This window comes from Dysidea avara, chromosome 5, assembly GCF_963678975.1.
Source record: "Dysidea avara chromosome 5, odDysAvar1.4, whole genome shotgun sequence".
NCBI lineage: Eukaryota > Metazoa > Porifera > Demospongiae > Dictyoceratida > Dysideidae > Dysidea > Dysidea avara.
Window position 1 is genome coordinate 18,494,315 of NC_089276.1, and position 16,280 is coordinate 18,510,594.

The 16,280-nt window shown below is 38.2% G+C and overlaps 1 protein-coding gene across 4 annotated transcripts; it reads left to right on the forward strand.

Moving 5' to 3' along the window:
- The first annotated feature begins 3,919 nt into the window (after positions 1-3,919).
- LOC136256106 (uncharacterized) lies at positions 3,920-12,812 on the forward strand. 4 transcript variants are annotated; one of them, XM_066049040.1, is made up of 10 exons: positions 3,920-3,984; positions 4,039-4,446; positions 5,968-6,023; positions 6,081-6,175; positions 6,437-6,555; positions 8,202-8,346; positions 8,396-8,545; positions 8,904-8,939; positions 11,383-11,424; positions 12,527-12,812. In XM_066049040.1, exons 2-10 carry the CDS (start codon positions 4,045-4,047, stop codon positions 12,658-12,660), a joined length of 1,179 nt encoding a protein of 392 aa, XP_065905112.1. In that variant the 5' UTR covers positions 3,920-3,984; positions 4,039-4,044; the 3' UTR covers positions 12,661-12,812. The 4 variants fall into 4 exon arrangements, with proteins under 4 accessions (XP_065905112.1, XP_065905113.1, XP_065905114.1 ...); XM_066049041.1 differs by having other exon boundaries at positions 12,530-12,812; XM_066049042.1 differs by having other exon boundaries at positions 8,396-8,539.
- The last annotated feature ends 3,468 nt before the right edge of the window (positions 12,813-16,280 follow it).

Consider the following 16,280-nt stretch of genomic DNA (forward strand, 5'->3'; position numbering starts at 1 on the left):
GAAATCCTGCACATATAAGACAGGCTTAATTAACTGATAGGTGCATGCAGGATGTAGTACTGCTGGAGTGTAGGTGTTACTGTACTTGCAGTACATTACACAACATACAGTTGGATGTTTTGCATAATTATATTATGCTGTGTCTAAATAGCCAGCATGACAAATATTGCTTGAGTGTTAGCTAACATTTAGTTCTTTCCAGCACTAATTAAGTTACACTGTATGTGTATAAGTGTACTGAAATAATGTTCCATGCAGGACTACCGACTTTGTTTCAGCATTATACTTACATCCTACTAATTTAACTATGAGGTAATGAAGTCTTGCACATAGGGCAATGAAATCCAGCACTTACAGGGCAGGATTAATCAATTGTTGCAGTATTGCAGGAGCGTAAGTGTGTTTACAGTAAATTACACACCTTCACGTTGGATATGCTTGCATTGGATATCACATTATGCTGTTCCCAAATAACCAGCACAAGAAACATTACTTAAAAGTTGATCCCAAGTTCCAGCATTTAGTTCTCTATAGTCCACTGCAGAGCAGTAAATAACATGTATTAAAAATTACAGTGTAATCAGGGCAATAAAGTCCTGCACGTAGGGCAGATACCAGTGCTACTATACAATATTTTACCATGCAGTAACAAAAGGTTGACAGCAGAAACAGATAGATTTCATCTTTCTCTACCACTTCTGTAAAACATATATAGACACTACTTCACCTTATGTGCCACATGAAAAGTGCAGAGGATAGTTTTTATTATATAATAATTATTCATATTAAAAAACAATAATAAACTGTATTCAACCAGAATTACAGTCATTGCAGATGCAACAAAATTGACAGTAACAGCAGTGGGTACATCAGAATATTGCAGCAAATTGATGTAAAGCCCTACATGGTTGATAACACGTGCCAAACACTGTTTTTTCAAAAGTTATGCATGACCTTGCATGATATAAAACAATTCCTGACAATGCAACAAATGGCTCACTACTTGGACGCACACTTGAACACCAGGGTGGCTGTAACACACAATTCGGAACACTCCTATAGTATTATGTACGCGTTGAGCTGGATCCTCAAAAACGTTTAATAACTCATGGATGCAATTACACATGTTCTTGATATTTGGCTCATTGCATAATACTGCTTGACCTGCTAAAAATATTTCACAATCTTTTTGTGCAATTGCAAATGCCTGACACAATATTTATGGCCAATCAAAATTTTCACCATGCATTTCCTGTGGGGAAGCCATAAATGCACCGTCCATTTTGGCACTTTCCCAAACTTCTAATGCACCTATCAATGTTATCCCCCACCTCCCCCCTCCCGGGCGTAGTGGGGGAAATGGTGGGGATTTGACTTTTTGAAAAATCAAATTCTCCACCCACTGGGGAACAACTAGTGGTCAAATCTCCATGTAGTATCGCTGGAATAAACTTTAGGAAACAGATCAATTCTTATAGCTCACAAGCTAAAGCAAACACCTAAAATTTCGAACGGTCAAATGCCCCACTAGTGGGGCAAAATTTCTGATCAAATCGGTGAAAATCCCCCACTAATCCCTTAGTAAGCCCGGGAGGGGGGTAGTGGGGCTTAACATTGATAGGTGCATAATGGAGGAGCCAAACTATGCACATATGACTGAAGTGCCTGTATCGGGGGCGGATCCTGGGGGGGGGGGGGGGGGGGGGGCTTTGGGGGCTGAAGCCCCCCCCCTTACTTGATCAATATGCTGAGTATTATAATGAAATTTTGTCTTAGCATAATTATATGATCACTAGTAATACAAATCAGCGTTGAAATCGGGTCGGGTCAACCGGGTCACATTTTCTCCAGGTCATCCGAGTCTGACCCGGTTTACAATTTATCCGGGTCTGAACCGGATTGGATCACGTGAGAAACGAAATTGTTCGTTTGACGACGTGGAAACTTATAAACGCTATCGCGTAGCTCTTTCGTGAGCCACGCCCACTTATCGCATTACCAACATACGCTCAGCCACGCTCATTTGTTAGTAAGTGTAGTATGTAGCACGAAATTGAGGGTATCTATGGTGAGGGGTAGCTATTGTCAGTACTGAGGTGAAGACCTTTTTTTTTTTTTTTGGTCTTCAACCTACAGCTAGGCTGAAGTTGCAATATTTACTCAACACGAATCGAACGCTCAAAATGTAGACTCGTTCGCTCGCTCGAGACTAGCCGAAACACGTCTCGGCTTTAATTAATCCGGGTCACATCCGGGTCAGTGGGTCATCCGGGTCAGCAGTAGTGACCCGGTTTCAACGTTGATAAAAATACTCATAAAACCACCTTATAAACATCTTTCCAAGGTATTATCAGTGGATTTATGCTAAAGTTTATGCAACAAGGACCCAGATCAGCATTGGAGGTGTGCAAGTCAAGATACTCTAATAGAGCAGTCAGCTAACTACTCTAATAGAACATTCACTGGAAACATGTAGTTGGTTCTGTTATGGAATTTTTCCACTGCACCTATACATACATGAAGTGCATTGGTCTGTTTAAAGGGCTTCATTCATCTACTCGTGTAGTTAATATGTATGGCAATACTTAATTCAGGTACACAATTTCCATTGAAAATGCTCTCAGATTCAATCTTGTATTGTTCAAATTTCAAAATTTTCCACTTTCAACATTATTATTCTAACATGCACCTATTCAGTGTTGTGCAATTGTGAGACGGGTGCAGCATGTACTTGGTTGTCTGTACCTACCCAAACTTTTCCATTAGCAAAATGCTTCAGAGAGCCATACCTATAATCTAAAGGCAGTATATAAAATATCTACAGGCAGAAAATATTATGTGGAAATATCTCCAAATTGCAGTATTTTAACATCTATTTTTCAAAATTTTCCTGGGGGGGCATGCCCCCAGACCCCCCTAGTTCCAGCATGCTTTGCACACCTCTACCCAAGAGATTAGTACCTTGAGTTAGCCCCCCCTTTTATAAATCCTAGATCCGCCCCTGTGTATCATCTATATATATAAGCTCCTTCAAAACATCTCAATCAGATGGTGATCTTTGGATTACTATACACACAAATTATATATTACAGAACTTTGTACACTTCTAAATTTTTGACTTCACAATTCTTGATCCTTTCCACTAGCTCCTTATGTATCTTCACTTCTTTAATTTCCTATTTTGCTGTATCGGCATTTGTGTGGATGTCTTATACATGATAGCAACTGTTGGTAGCTATTCACGCTCTTCACTGAATCTGTCCAAATAGTATGCCATCTACAAAACAAAATTCACTGTAAAATGTCAGTGCTGACATTATAAGCTAAATATTCATCACCAATGTTGCACATAACTAATGTTGGCCTGCATTGGAGACACTTTGTGGCATGTCTCTGAACTTTGTCTCACATTTCCATATCTTTGGCCAGGTACGGGTTCCAAACTTGTACACAGTACTACAAGTGGGGTCGTGCATACACCTTGTATAAAAACACAAGCATATTGCATAATGACATGGCTATAGTCTAGTGGCTTGTTAAAGTATGTAGTTGCCACCATAGATTTATAAACCCCAGGGGTTTCTAATCTATGTTGCCACTGACCCTACTATATTATAATGCTCACATATTTTAACCTTTCCTTTGATGGCTTCTATCGCGAGTATGTCATCATGAACAGAAAATTTGACGAAATTGACTGACTCAAGGGTCAGCCTGGGCCGAGGAATCGGCCAACACGGCAGTCGACAACTTTCCTTACAGGGCCTTGTGTGACTCCTTGGCACTATCACAGCACATGGACCGGTTCATGCCATAAATATAACATCCAGATTATTCGCCGGATTATCAATGGTAGCGGCACATTGCATACTATAAAGCTAGCTCCTGCTAGCTTAGACTGATACTGAGGTCGGCATACCCACAATCGATTCTGCAAAGGACACGTGATGTAGTTACTCTGCCGTCAACGATCGACTTCTTACGGTAGGCTACGAAATGTGTAGCGCTGTGGTTTTGAATGTATTATCAACGGTATAGATCAACATGAGCCAGCAGCACACTAGCAAGGACTTATTCGCGGGCGACATCAACTCAAAGATCGATAAACTCTTACTTCTAAGTCTTAAACAAACCCAAGCACTACAGAAACTAAGTGATGAATCAACAGCAAGTATTTCCCTACTGTCTAGGAAACTACAGTCACTGGAAGAGAAGTTGAATTCAATGTCATCAGCCATATCCTCATCTATACCAATCACTGGGTCTGGACAGGGTCCCGCCAGTCAAACCTCAGAAGGGCTAGGAGCAGCCTTAGAACTGCCAGAAAGTCTTAAGGCATCACTGGAGAGTCTGGAAATTCCCAGAGGATTACTAGAAAGCTTCAGTAGTAGTAGTGTTGCCAGTGCTCCAAAGACAACCCATCAAAAAGTTCCCAGAGAGTTGTCGGTATGTTACATCAGTCATGTGCAGTCTAGGTTGTCTATATAGGCCAAAAATGCAAAAATCACGTGAATAAAAATAGCCAATGAAATTTCACTCCTGGCGGATGGCACTATGCATAGTTTAAACTGAAGGCTACTGATCTCATTAGCTACTTTCAAGTGCATGACTTTTAACGCTTTGTTTCCCTAGTCAACCAACCAGAAATAGGCTCTGTGTGGTGTGTACATGTAACCATAAATACTAGCATGCATGGTGTATTGGAAACAATATATTTATAGGTTAGGGGCTCAAGACAATCATATGATAACATTTATGGGGTACAGGCCGGTGCACTTTCAATGTCACAAATACATTTTTATCAAAATTGCCTAAAGTTTTCAAAATTTGCTTGATGTTATATACATTTTGTACTCTTGAAGGTAAGAACATTTTATTAATACAGCAAGTTACCTGCCAGGAAGTTCCTACAAAAGTACGTTTCTGTCATGTATCTCGCCTACTTAAAATTTGACGTTTTATAAACCCTATCACATAGCGGTCTCAGCATTGCAAACAAGTGGGTTATCTACACCTGGTAATGTTTCTATAAATCACATGACTGTAATCGTAAAAATAAGTGTGTATTGTGTTTCCAATCCATCTATGATAAAATTACACAGCACTGCAGTTTGGCAGATTTTATGCACCCTGGTCTGGCACTAAATTATGTCCCCACCCTGTCTGTTAGATGGCTTGCAGGCTGCCTCACCCCTTATTATTCTAGCTAGTTGCACACCCCTTGGCTGACTTGAGATATACTCTAATACAACAGTCATGTATGATACAAGTTACATTGTTCTGGTAGACATATTTCTATAAGAAAATGAATCACGAACACAATATAAAAACATTATTGTTCTTAAGGAGACAGGTGCCCCTTAGCAACAGCAAGGTCGACAGCTGGAGGCACACAGGGATGCTTGGATCTAGAATGCAATCCCCCCTGATGCACATTATTGAAAAGCGCAACAAGGCGAACTCCAAACTACAACAAAGCCAGCCCATAACCACAGAATATGGGGAACTCCACTTCTCACTGAGCAAATGGGCAAGATGTTTATAAGTGATAGTATCTGCCTCCCCATACCTACTGATGTGGAAAATACAAGTGGACTAATACAAGTTACATTGTAGCTAGCTGTGCCACAACAAAAAATTAAAAAAACTAGTATTTTAAAAAAAATGTAAGTTTAAAAATGAAGTACACCTGTAGGGATCTATGCTACAAAAACTAGTGAAACAAGAGATGGATGCTGATATTACAGCATGGCTCAGTGGGAAAGTCCCTACTTTGGCTATTATTTTATTCAATGCCAAAGTATGGACTTTCCTATGCTGTAATACCATCATCCATTTATTGTTTCACTACTTTTTATTGCATAGATCCCTACTTCTTTTTTAAATTAATAATTTTAAAAAAATACTAGTATTTTGTGAGCATACGTACATGCAAACAATCATTCTATTAATATCTTTCAATTTCAGAGAAAAATAAAGGAATTCTATAGGGAGAATGATTTGAAATTCAACAGAGAAGAACAGTTAAGTCATCCATGAGAACATGTACGTATCATAATCTGCTCTGTGTGTGCTTGCAGGTTCCAGTCAACGCATAACAGCCAAGTAACCAGGCTGCTTAAGGAACAGATCAATGAACGCATCACAGAAAAATATTCTAGTCGAGAAATACACAGTGAGTGAGACATGTGAAACCTGGCTACCTTGTTGATAAGACCATTTCATTATAATGACCATGTCAAGTAGGTCCCTAACATGTACTTCATGGCCTCATTAACATAACCACCTCATTATAGTGACCATCTCAAGTAGTAGGTCCCTTATGATATAATCTTCTGGCTGTATTTTTGATCTCATCAATGATCCAATTAATAAGACATTATTGTATAGAGAAGCCTATTCAAGAATGCTAGTAGCTATGTGTACATCTATACAGGAGCTGTGCATCGCTACTATGAGTCTCAACGTAGACGTTTAAATGACAGTAAGCCAGAAAGGAGGGACATAGTAAAGAAGCACAAAGTTAAGACAATAGTGAAACACAGGAAGAAAAAGGTCCATATGATGTAGTACTTATATTGTAGACAAGAAACTAAATGTGTGTGCTGCAGTTGTTGTACACACGTGTACTGTGCATGCCATATTGTGGGCTTTAAGTAGACATATTTCTGCAAGTTTTTTTTTTCTTTTTACTGTATATAGGATATATTTACAACTGAAATGACTTTTTTGCTTGTTTACATCTACTACCATGTAAATGTTTTATGACAAACACATGTACAAATGTACAGAAAAGTTTTTCCAAGGCTGTAATTACTTCTCTGGAAACAACTGCTTTTCAGTTTTACAGTGGAACCTTAGTGGAGCCTCAATTATCTGAACCTCTTGGGACCAGGGGTGGTCCATAAGTCTGAAAAGTCCATATCTCTGAACCAACCTTAAATTAGCATAAAGAAAAAAATTCAAAATATCAGTATTGTCAATTATCCTAATAGAACAGTCACTACTCTAATAGAGCAGTCATTTCCGTAGTTCAGTTAGCCAAGAATCCAGATAAGTGGGGTCCGGATAACTGATGTTCCACTGTACTATCTAATGAGTACCACACCCCCAACCCCTTTGAATTTGAAGGATTTACTATTTCTGGTGGTCTACGATGTCAGTTCTATATGAGTTCATAATGACTCATTATCTTCCCTTTTTGACACTGCATATTGCAAATGGTGTCACACGTCAATAATTTACTATATCTGTACTTTGAGTTGCTATGAAGAGACCACCTTATAGTAACCAGATCAGACCTATGTGACCAGATCTACAAAAACCCGGCATAATGGCACATTTTTCAAATTCTTTACTATTGAGTATTTATGATCTGCTTAGCGAAGTGTATGCTCAGGTCAAGTTTCAGCCTTGTATGCCAACAAGTTTTGGAGTTACAGCCCTACAAAGTAGCATCAACAAAAGATCGATTTGTACAACAAGTGATGGGAAAATAAATTACAGGTGCTTACAAAAGCAGCTGTAACATACATGTACAGAGTTGCAACTTACACCATCATGTTCGCCATGAATAGGGGAGTCCATTACTGGGTAGTGTTTTCCTTCTATCACCTTCTTTCTTCTGAGACAAAATCAGTGAAGAAAGATTGATTGCAAACAATTGCTTTGATGTGATGTAAACAAAAGCTTATAACTCACATTAGTCTACTGCAACGAAACAAAGATTTTCAAGTTCCCCTTGAGTAGGCAAATAAGATGATATTCCAGGTTTTTATCATTAGACCCTTTTTTCACAAAGAACAAAGTGTTTAAAAATTTTTATTGCACAAATATTTTACTCATTGCAATCAATGGCTTATACTAAAAATTTAGGTTTGCACCATTATGTCGGGTTTTCACAGATCCAGTCACATGATACTGTATGTGTAAATGTACACAGCAAAACAAAACAATAAAAATTAGGGAGAATTTATGTATAACCACTAAAAATGGTCAGGCTGGAGTTTTGCTGGGTATAGGCAAGACCCTGGTTTAAAAATTGGAAAACTACATACATGTAACTGACCTCTATCTAAACTTAATAATTGACTTATCTTATATTTGTTCTTGTACATACTTGTATGTATAGGTGAGTCACACAAACACACATGCACTACATACAGTAAATGCACATGTACTTGCTGGATTGTTCTGTACAGATGTACTCAGACAGACAGAAGTTTGTTGAGCCCTTAGAGAAGGATTTGTGGGACAAGGTACCGCTAGAAGCCATGAGTTCTGAAGAAGATGCCTCTGATGATAATGAAATTATTTACCATTATTCACCTTCCTGGCGTTCTGATGGTAATGTTCCTGTTTGCTTTCTTGGTTCTATGGTAGAATACGTATACAGAATTGAATGATTTCATCAAAAAGCTTGACCAACGAATAGAACAGCATTCATATGGGAAAAGATTGAAAAAGAAAAGAATCGAATGTCCACCTCATGATAGTCCTGCTCCGTTTGGGTTACCGCAATGGATGGTGAAGCCACGCAGTGAGTGTGAGTGAATGTGAAGTGTGTAGTGTATTGTGTGCTTGTGTGTGTGTGCGTGCGTGCATGCGTGCGTGCGTGTGCATGTGTGTGTGTGCTTTGTGAAAGTGTGGGAATGTGTGTGCGTGCATATGCTTTGTGCGAGTGTGTGTTGTGTGTGTGTGTGTGTGTGTGTGTGTGTGTGTGTGTGTGTGTGTGTGTGTGTGTGTGTGTGTGTGTGTGTGTGTGTGTGTGTGTGTGTGTGTGTGTGTGAGTGTGAGTGAGTGTACTGCATGTGTGTACTGTGTACTACTCTGTGTGTGCATGCATGATTGTGTGTGAGTTATTTGCGTGTGCATGTGAGCTTAACTGTGTATTTCCCTTGTAGCTATGATGGATAGCCATGCAGTTCCTGACTCACAAGGTACATAAAGCATTTCATAGGATGCCATACACAGCCGGGATACCTCTGGGACCAATAATGTGGTCACCATAGTGATGTGAACTCATTCATGAGTACAGTATTTATGAAGTATACATTCTGTATGCTTGGGACTTACTTGAGGGTGTCTACTGGAATCAAGTGTTAACGTCGTACTGTTTATATTTGTAACATTGTAACCAAATTAGTACTTTAGCCAAGTAGCTAGTTTTCACAAATATCCCAAATGTTTTTAGTATGTGTTGTAGGAAGAATGGCGAGTGCCTTACTCAGTAAACAATGGAAGTACAGTTACAATCACAAAGGCTTTCCAAAGGGTACTTTTGTATGGGTTGCTTACAAAGCTGTGTAGACATTTTCAAATAAAGTTCTTGTATGCTGTGTGACTAAGATGGCTGCACTGATACCGGTTTTTATTATTGCTGATGTTTCAAGTACTTAGCTAAAAGTATTTGCAAGTACGTATCAGTACCAATAGCCAAATACCAAATACCTGAAACAGCTACTAACACATTTATTAATAACGTCATGCTTGTTTGTTTCAATAAGGGCCAAAATGAAGTGAGAGAGCAAGGTCACTGGAATATAAAGCAGTTAAGTTATAGTAAAGTACTCTTCTGTGCTCTACTACTTAGGCTTGAGAAGAACTTCTGAGATGGGCAGCTATTTGAGAACTAGTAATACTCTTATTAAAACAGCTGTGACAATCTGTACCTGATTACTTTGCTTGTCTGACAGTCATACATTATTACGGAAAGATTCAGACAATCCTGACTATTGCACTAGTGTTAATTTTAGAGTTTTCAAGCACCCATTGTGCCAGCATCATAGCCAGTTGCAAATGGAAACTGCTTCACCTTACATGTAGTGAGATATTCGGCTTAGCTGAAAAGCTTCCTGGTAATGCCAACAACAAATGATAAGTGAAGGATTAACCGCACAAACCTGGCTATAAAAGACCATTGTGTACTATAATTACTGATTCTGATACTATGTAGAACTAGTACTAGACTAATCACTAATCAGTTATGGTAGAGAATTTTTCTGTTAGAGGAAAGAGGCACGTGCACTGTACCCTGTACTCTCTGAAATGTATGTAGGAAGACACAAATGTGACTGGTAGAGCCTCTACATAGTACAGTCAGTCAATATGGTACATGCAGATCTTTTTTTGTGGTAGAGGGAATTCCTCTGTGGTGTGAAAAAATCTTGCATAATTATACTCTTGTTTGTAAAGGGGTAAGTAGAATTCTAGGAAAACGGAAAGCGGGAATGGAAACGACCAACAGAAAATGCCTGATGATGGTTATCATGTCAATATACGGGTAGATTTTACAGCATGATGCTTCTTTGTAACATTGTTGGACCCTTTCGCACTGTTCCGCTAAAGTGATCGAAACTCTCTAATAGAGCAGCTAGTCACCGTAAAATACTCTACTAGAACAGTCAAGAATATTTTGTAAACTATGCGGACCTTTAAACCTGTGAATGATGGAGCAACTATGGCTGGCAAAGATTAGGTATGTAGACTAGCTAAGTCATCAACACTGACTGTTAACTGTTCCTTTAAAACTATAAACATTTTAAAAGATTCAACACTGAAACATGCTTGAAGAAGTTAATTATATAGACTGAAGACAGTGTCTATATAAGCTATGCACTTACATGCAGCTTCCCGATAAGAGTTATGTATGATAAGGTATGCTGTTAGCTTGCTTGTCAGCTCCAAGACGTGCATGGCTGGTCTCATATGGCAAACATTAGCTATATCATCATTATTTAAAAAACTGAAAAAAACTATACTCCTTGAAACCATACAAAAGATACAACAATTAAGAATGAAGAGATTTACAAAGTATTCTACTTAATTGACAGTGTTTACATAAAGATGTAAGAAGGTGTATGGCTGCAACCTTGTCAAGATAAAAGTTAGGTATGTGGTAGATACAGTGTGTGTCAGGCTGAGGTGACTCCAATGAAGAGGCTGAGGGTTGCCAGCTATAGTACAATGATTCACAAGCTTTCAATACTAAAAGGCTCCTGGTGAGATACATGATTTGCAAAACATTCTGTGACTGCTCTATTAGAGTATTTTGATGGATGGTGACTGCTCTATTAGAGAGTTTCGATCGTTTTAGTGGAACAGTACGGAGGGTCCAACAATGTTACAAAGAAGCATCATGCTGTAAAAATCCAACCCGTATATTGGCATGATAACCTTCATTAGGCATTTTCCATTGGTCGTTTCTGTTCCCGCTTTCTGTTTCTGTTCCGTTCCCGTTTTCCTAGAATTCTACTTATCCTTTGTAAAGAACACTGAATTTAAACATTCTTTGGTGTCATATCCACATTGCTATCTGGGTCAGGGGCCAGCATTACTCAGACGAGTGTAGAACTCAATTGTGATATTTTCTTTTTCATGTAGTATCCATTGATGTCACCACCAGTAAGTGCACTGTATCACATGGTAAGAACTTGACTTATCATTATTTGGACCACCTGCAGTGTACTTTATCCACTATGACATCATGAGCACAAAATAGCTGCTAGGTGCCTATAGAGAAAAAAGTTTTAGCCGATCAGCTAGGAAAGGAAATATTGAGCTCTAAGCAACAGATATGGTTACAAAATAAAATAATACAATAAAAAGTTAATAATTTTTTAGATATTGTTTGTTTGCAATGGCTTTTGTTACTTTATACCCATACCTGCTGGTTACTGGTTTTTGCTTGACGACTGAAATGCGATCAATTAAAACAATTTCTCCATACATGCCTGTACATTAGTCCCCCAATATTGCAGTCTTATTTGAGTTCATGATTGTCATAGTGAGACAAAGTCCATATGGGATCTAAAATAGTGTTGTTACTTAAATAATGAGGTGAGGTGGTTTTGTTGACGTTGTCTTGAAGTAGCTAGCTATGTTAGAGGATGGTCATTATGACAAGGAGGATTGATTAAGGAGATGGCTACTAAGTGAGATTTTACCTTGTAAGGTATTTTGTAACATTTTATTCTAGTGATGCCTCACTGGGTAATCACCTCATAATAATAACTCAGGGGCATATATAGTACCAAAATTTAAAGTAAGCAAGCAAAGAAAAAATGAAAACTGGTTGATGCAATTTTCAAAGCTTGCACGTACACATCCAGCATGTGTGTGTGTGTGGGGGGGGGGGGGGGGGGGGGGGAGTTTGGGGGTATGCCCCCACAAGAAAGGTTTGCCTTCTGAAATTAACAACTGTGATTAAATTTTATTTGAAAATGCAACTGAATGTTTTATTTGAGTACCTGACTGCTCTATTAGAGTAGAGTAGATGATTGCTTTATTAAAGTATGTCATTCTTAAAAGTGGAGAGGCTAAGCCCCTTCTAAAATAAGAGTGTAGGGGTCCTCTATCCCCTCCTACCATAGCCCTTTATTTCTGCGTCAATAAAACTACTTCATTATTGTCTGGTACTATTTGTTAGCCGTGGTAACATATACTGTGGCAATAATGCCAGAGGCCTAAGTGCTGCTTGGCACTTAGGCTCCTAGTGAATGACCAGTTTACATTCATTATACTATAGCAGCTGCTAATGGATCTCAGGATGGCCATGGTGTTAACAATGCCACATCAACGTCATCATCTTTCTCCCTTGAATATGTCGACTCTGAAGAAGAATCTTCATCATCCGACTCAACATTTGAAGTAGATGATTAACAACAGACCTGTAGTTCCTGACAGTTTTCTATACACACTTATCCTTTCAATGATTTTTACTTTTAGACTTTCATGTTATAGAACATTTTCATAGTTGTTATACAGTACAGCAGTGACCAGTTTGAATATTAAGTATTGATATTGATTGTTAACTCCATTGAGCAATCAACTTGCTATAGGGGAGGAGGATTTGGCTAAACAACGCTAATGGAAATAAAGTTACTACCTGTATAAGACAGTGGAACCTCAGTTATCCTGATATTTTAAATGTTATTTATACAAAATTTCAGTGATACGGACTTTTCGGACTTGTATACCAGCCCTGGTCCCAAGAACTTTCCACTGTATAAAGTAACTTGTTGGGGTATATCACATGTATACACATTAATATTTGGGGTTACATACCTGACCGCTACAAGTGTATGTAAATGATTACATATATACTTGACAGGGCACAGTGTTAAAGCCACATTTTCATCAGTGCCTAAATCTATGGTTCATTTATCTGGTCCTGCTTGCAGCCACTTTTGATTCACCATGATGAGCTTGTGTAACTGAGCAAGAAAATGGAACAATCAATTTTTAGTGTCATGTTGAAATAAACTTGTAGCTATGCCAAGTATAGAATGGTGGTGATAGTTTGCCTCCCTATAGGCTGAACTGCATGTGCTCTGCAGAGAAAAGTAGACATCTGTTCAACCTAAATTCCTTTTACTACAAGTCGAGCTATTGTTATTATTTTTATGTTTTAAGACCCCCTTCCTGCATTGCTATGTCTCGCTAGTCATCAATATGAGTTTTCACCATTATTTTCATCATCTCAATGTTATTTACCGTGTAAAATCTCAAAGTGTTTATAACACAAATAATCATACAGTGGTGTGGGATATAAATACAGTTCAAGTTCTTGTTTAACATCATCAGTTTCTTAGCGATCCCATAATTTTACTATATAGTGAGGTGAAGGTTAAAAAAAAATATATATATATATATATATGTGTTTCTAATTGGTGGAATAGCATAACAATGAGAGTGACTGTGAGTACATGAGGTTAAGGGAGTTAGAGTCATAATTGATGAGATCATAAGTCAATTTAAAGAGCATAAGTAGTTTAAGGTAGTTTCTAATTCTTTGTTCTAAAGTTGACTAGCTGCAGGATAGGTGATCTGGTTATGCTACTGTACCTGAATTGAGAAAAGTCATTCATAACAAACAGGTTGGACATCATCTAGGTGAAGGGAGTAACAGCATGTCCTACAATTGGTCTCATAATACCTTGTAGCAGTTGGATTTGGACATTGATGGAGATTTTGTCTTAGAAAACCCTTTAGTTACAGAGTTTGCATGCTTTGTGATGGTCTTTCCAAGTGCTGGTTAATATTTACTCCTAAATACTAACGTAGCTGAAGTTGCTTGACAATTTGTTGGTCATAGATTTGATAAGTGTTTTAGGATCTTTTGTTTGTTATTGCACGTTTGAATTTAACCTGCCATAATAGATAGGTCACTGAAGACTGATGCCATCAGCTTCAGATTGAATTGATCTATATCTATAATATTATTAAAACATCATCGGCATATAATCTGATAGTGGTTTCCTTCATTATAACTGTCTGTGATCTAAACCTTTATCCAGGATAGTTAAAGTTAGATCATAAGTAGCTTATGGGCATGGCTTGCAGTGGCAGACCTTATAAAATGCCTTTGCAAAATCTAGAAATAGTGCATTTAGCTATATTGCCACCACTGCGTGTTTAAACATAACTGCATGGAATCATTTATGACTCTTACATGTATTGTTGAGCTCCACATTATCTTTGTGATATCATTATGTAGTAGCTAATTTACTAAACTGAGCTAAGTTCATATCAATAAGTTTATAATTCACTCTAATTTACACTCTGAAAACATTACACACAGCACACATTTATATATAGTTTTCTTTAATAAGTATCAAGTACAAGTAACTAATAGCTAATTATATTATTCATGAATGTTAGTCTACATACTTACAGATTATCACTAATCTCTATACAGTTCAAAGTCTACAATACCACATCTCTGTGTGTTAAGAGTGAATTTGTCCATCAAAGTTAAGTGCAGGACTGTCTGGAGGTTGGCATTGTCATAACAGATAATGTCTTTCAGGAGGTTCTGTTGTAGCTGGGTTAGTCGTATGTTGTTCACAGTTAGTTTCTGAGACAGTGATATCCTCAGGTGGAGAGTAAGGATAAGTGTCAATGTCAACAGAGTCAGATGAGGTGGTATCAGGTGTAGCTATAGCCTTTGAAGTGACTATTCTATGACATAGTTGATCTATGTCAGTGACATTTCGCATTTCTGCCATTGCAACACTAAAACTCACTGGACCCAGTTTCTGTAGGAACATGCCAGGTATCCACTTGTGTGGTCCATGTGTTCTCTGACAAATGTAATAGTGTCTGGAAACATGGGTTGTGATCTGGAATGTTTGTCATGATGTTGCTTTTGATCTGCTTGTTTACATGTCACTTGTTTTGTATTTGGTATCATCAAGTCAAAGCATGTTCTGAGTTTTCGTTCAGTAACACTTTAGTCTTCACAAGGAAAAACATTATAGTAGGGACATGAACATTGCAGTGAAACGTACTCTGAAGGCTAGTTCCAATGATGGAAAATCAATTTACTATCGCTTAGCAGAATTCTTGTTTAAATATTATGCAACTCCTCTTTGCACAAAGCGTTTGGCAAGACCATTTGAGGTTGGATAGTAAGGAGCGCTGAAGATGCGTGTAATCAGATTGCCTTCTAGAAATTGTGTGCATAGGTGAATTAAAGACCACACATTGTCTGATACTACATGTAACTGTTCTGGCAATCCATGACAAGCAGACATGCAGTGACCTTAGGACTTCAATTGTCTTCCCAGAGGTAGTAGTAGTTGACATCACTTCTACTTCTGGCCACTTTGAGTGTGCAACTACAACAATGAAAAACATGTAACCCAAGGATTGCCCTGCAAAGTCAACATGAATGCTGTACATCTCCATGCGGTGTCAGGAAGGGTGTAGAGGCGCTGCAGCTGGATTGGCTTGGTTAGCTTAGCATGACTGACAAGATTTACCCACTGAATCCTTCAATTGCTTTGTCTAGTCCAGTCCACCAAAAGTAGTTTTGTGCAGCAGTTGCCTTCATTCTTGTGATTCCAGGGTGATTGTCATGAAGTGATTTTAATACTTGTGAATGTAGTGTCTGTGTAACAATCACACACATACTCCACATCACACAGCCATTCTTTATATGAAGTTGATCATTGTAAGGTTGAAGTTCCCTGGTACCTTGGTAGGCCATCCCTTTTGTACATAATGGTAGACTTTCCAAGTATGGTGTCACGTCGAGTAGCTTTCTGTCTTCAAAAGTTACAGGTATTAAGAGCTGGCATTGATCATATAAGTCTGGAAGTAATAGACCCATCAGCATTACCATGGTTTGTGGTGTACTTGTATTGGATATAGTCATATGCTGACAGTAAAATTGCCCATCTATGTAAAAATGCAGCTGCTAGAGAGGATATATGCTCCCATGATTGTAACTAATGGTTTGTGAGCATGAAATTATTTCCATAGAGGTAACAGTGAAA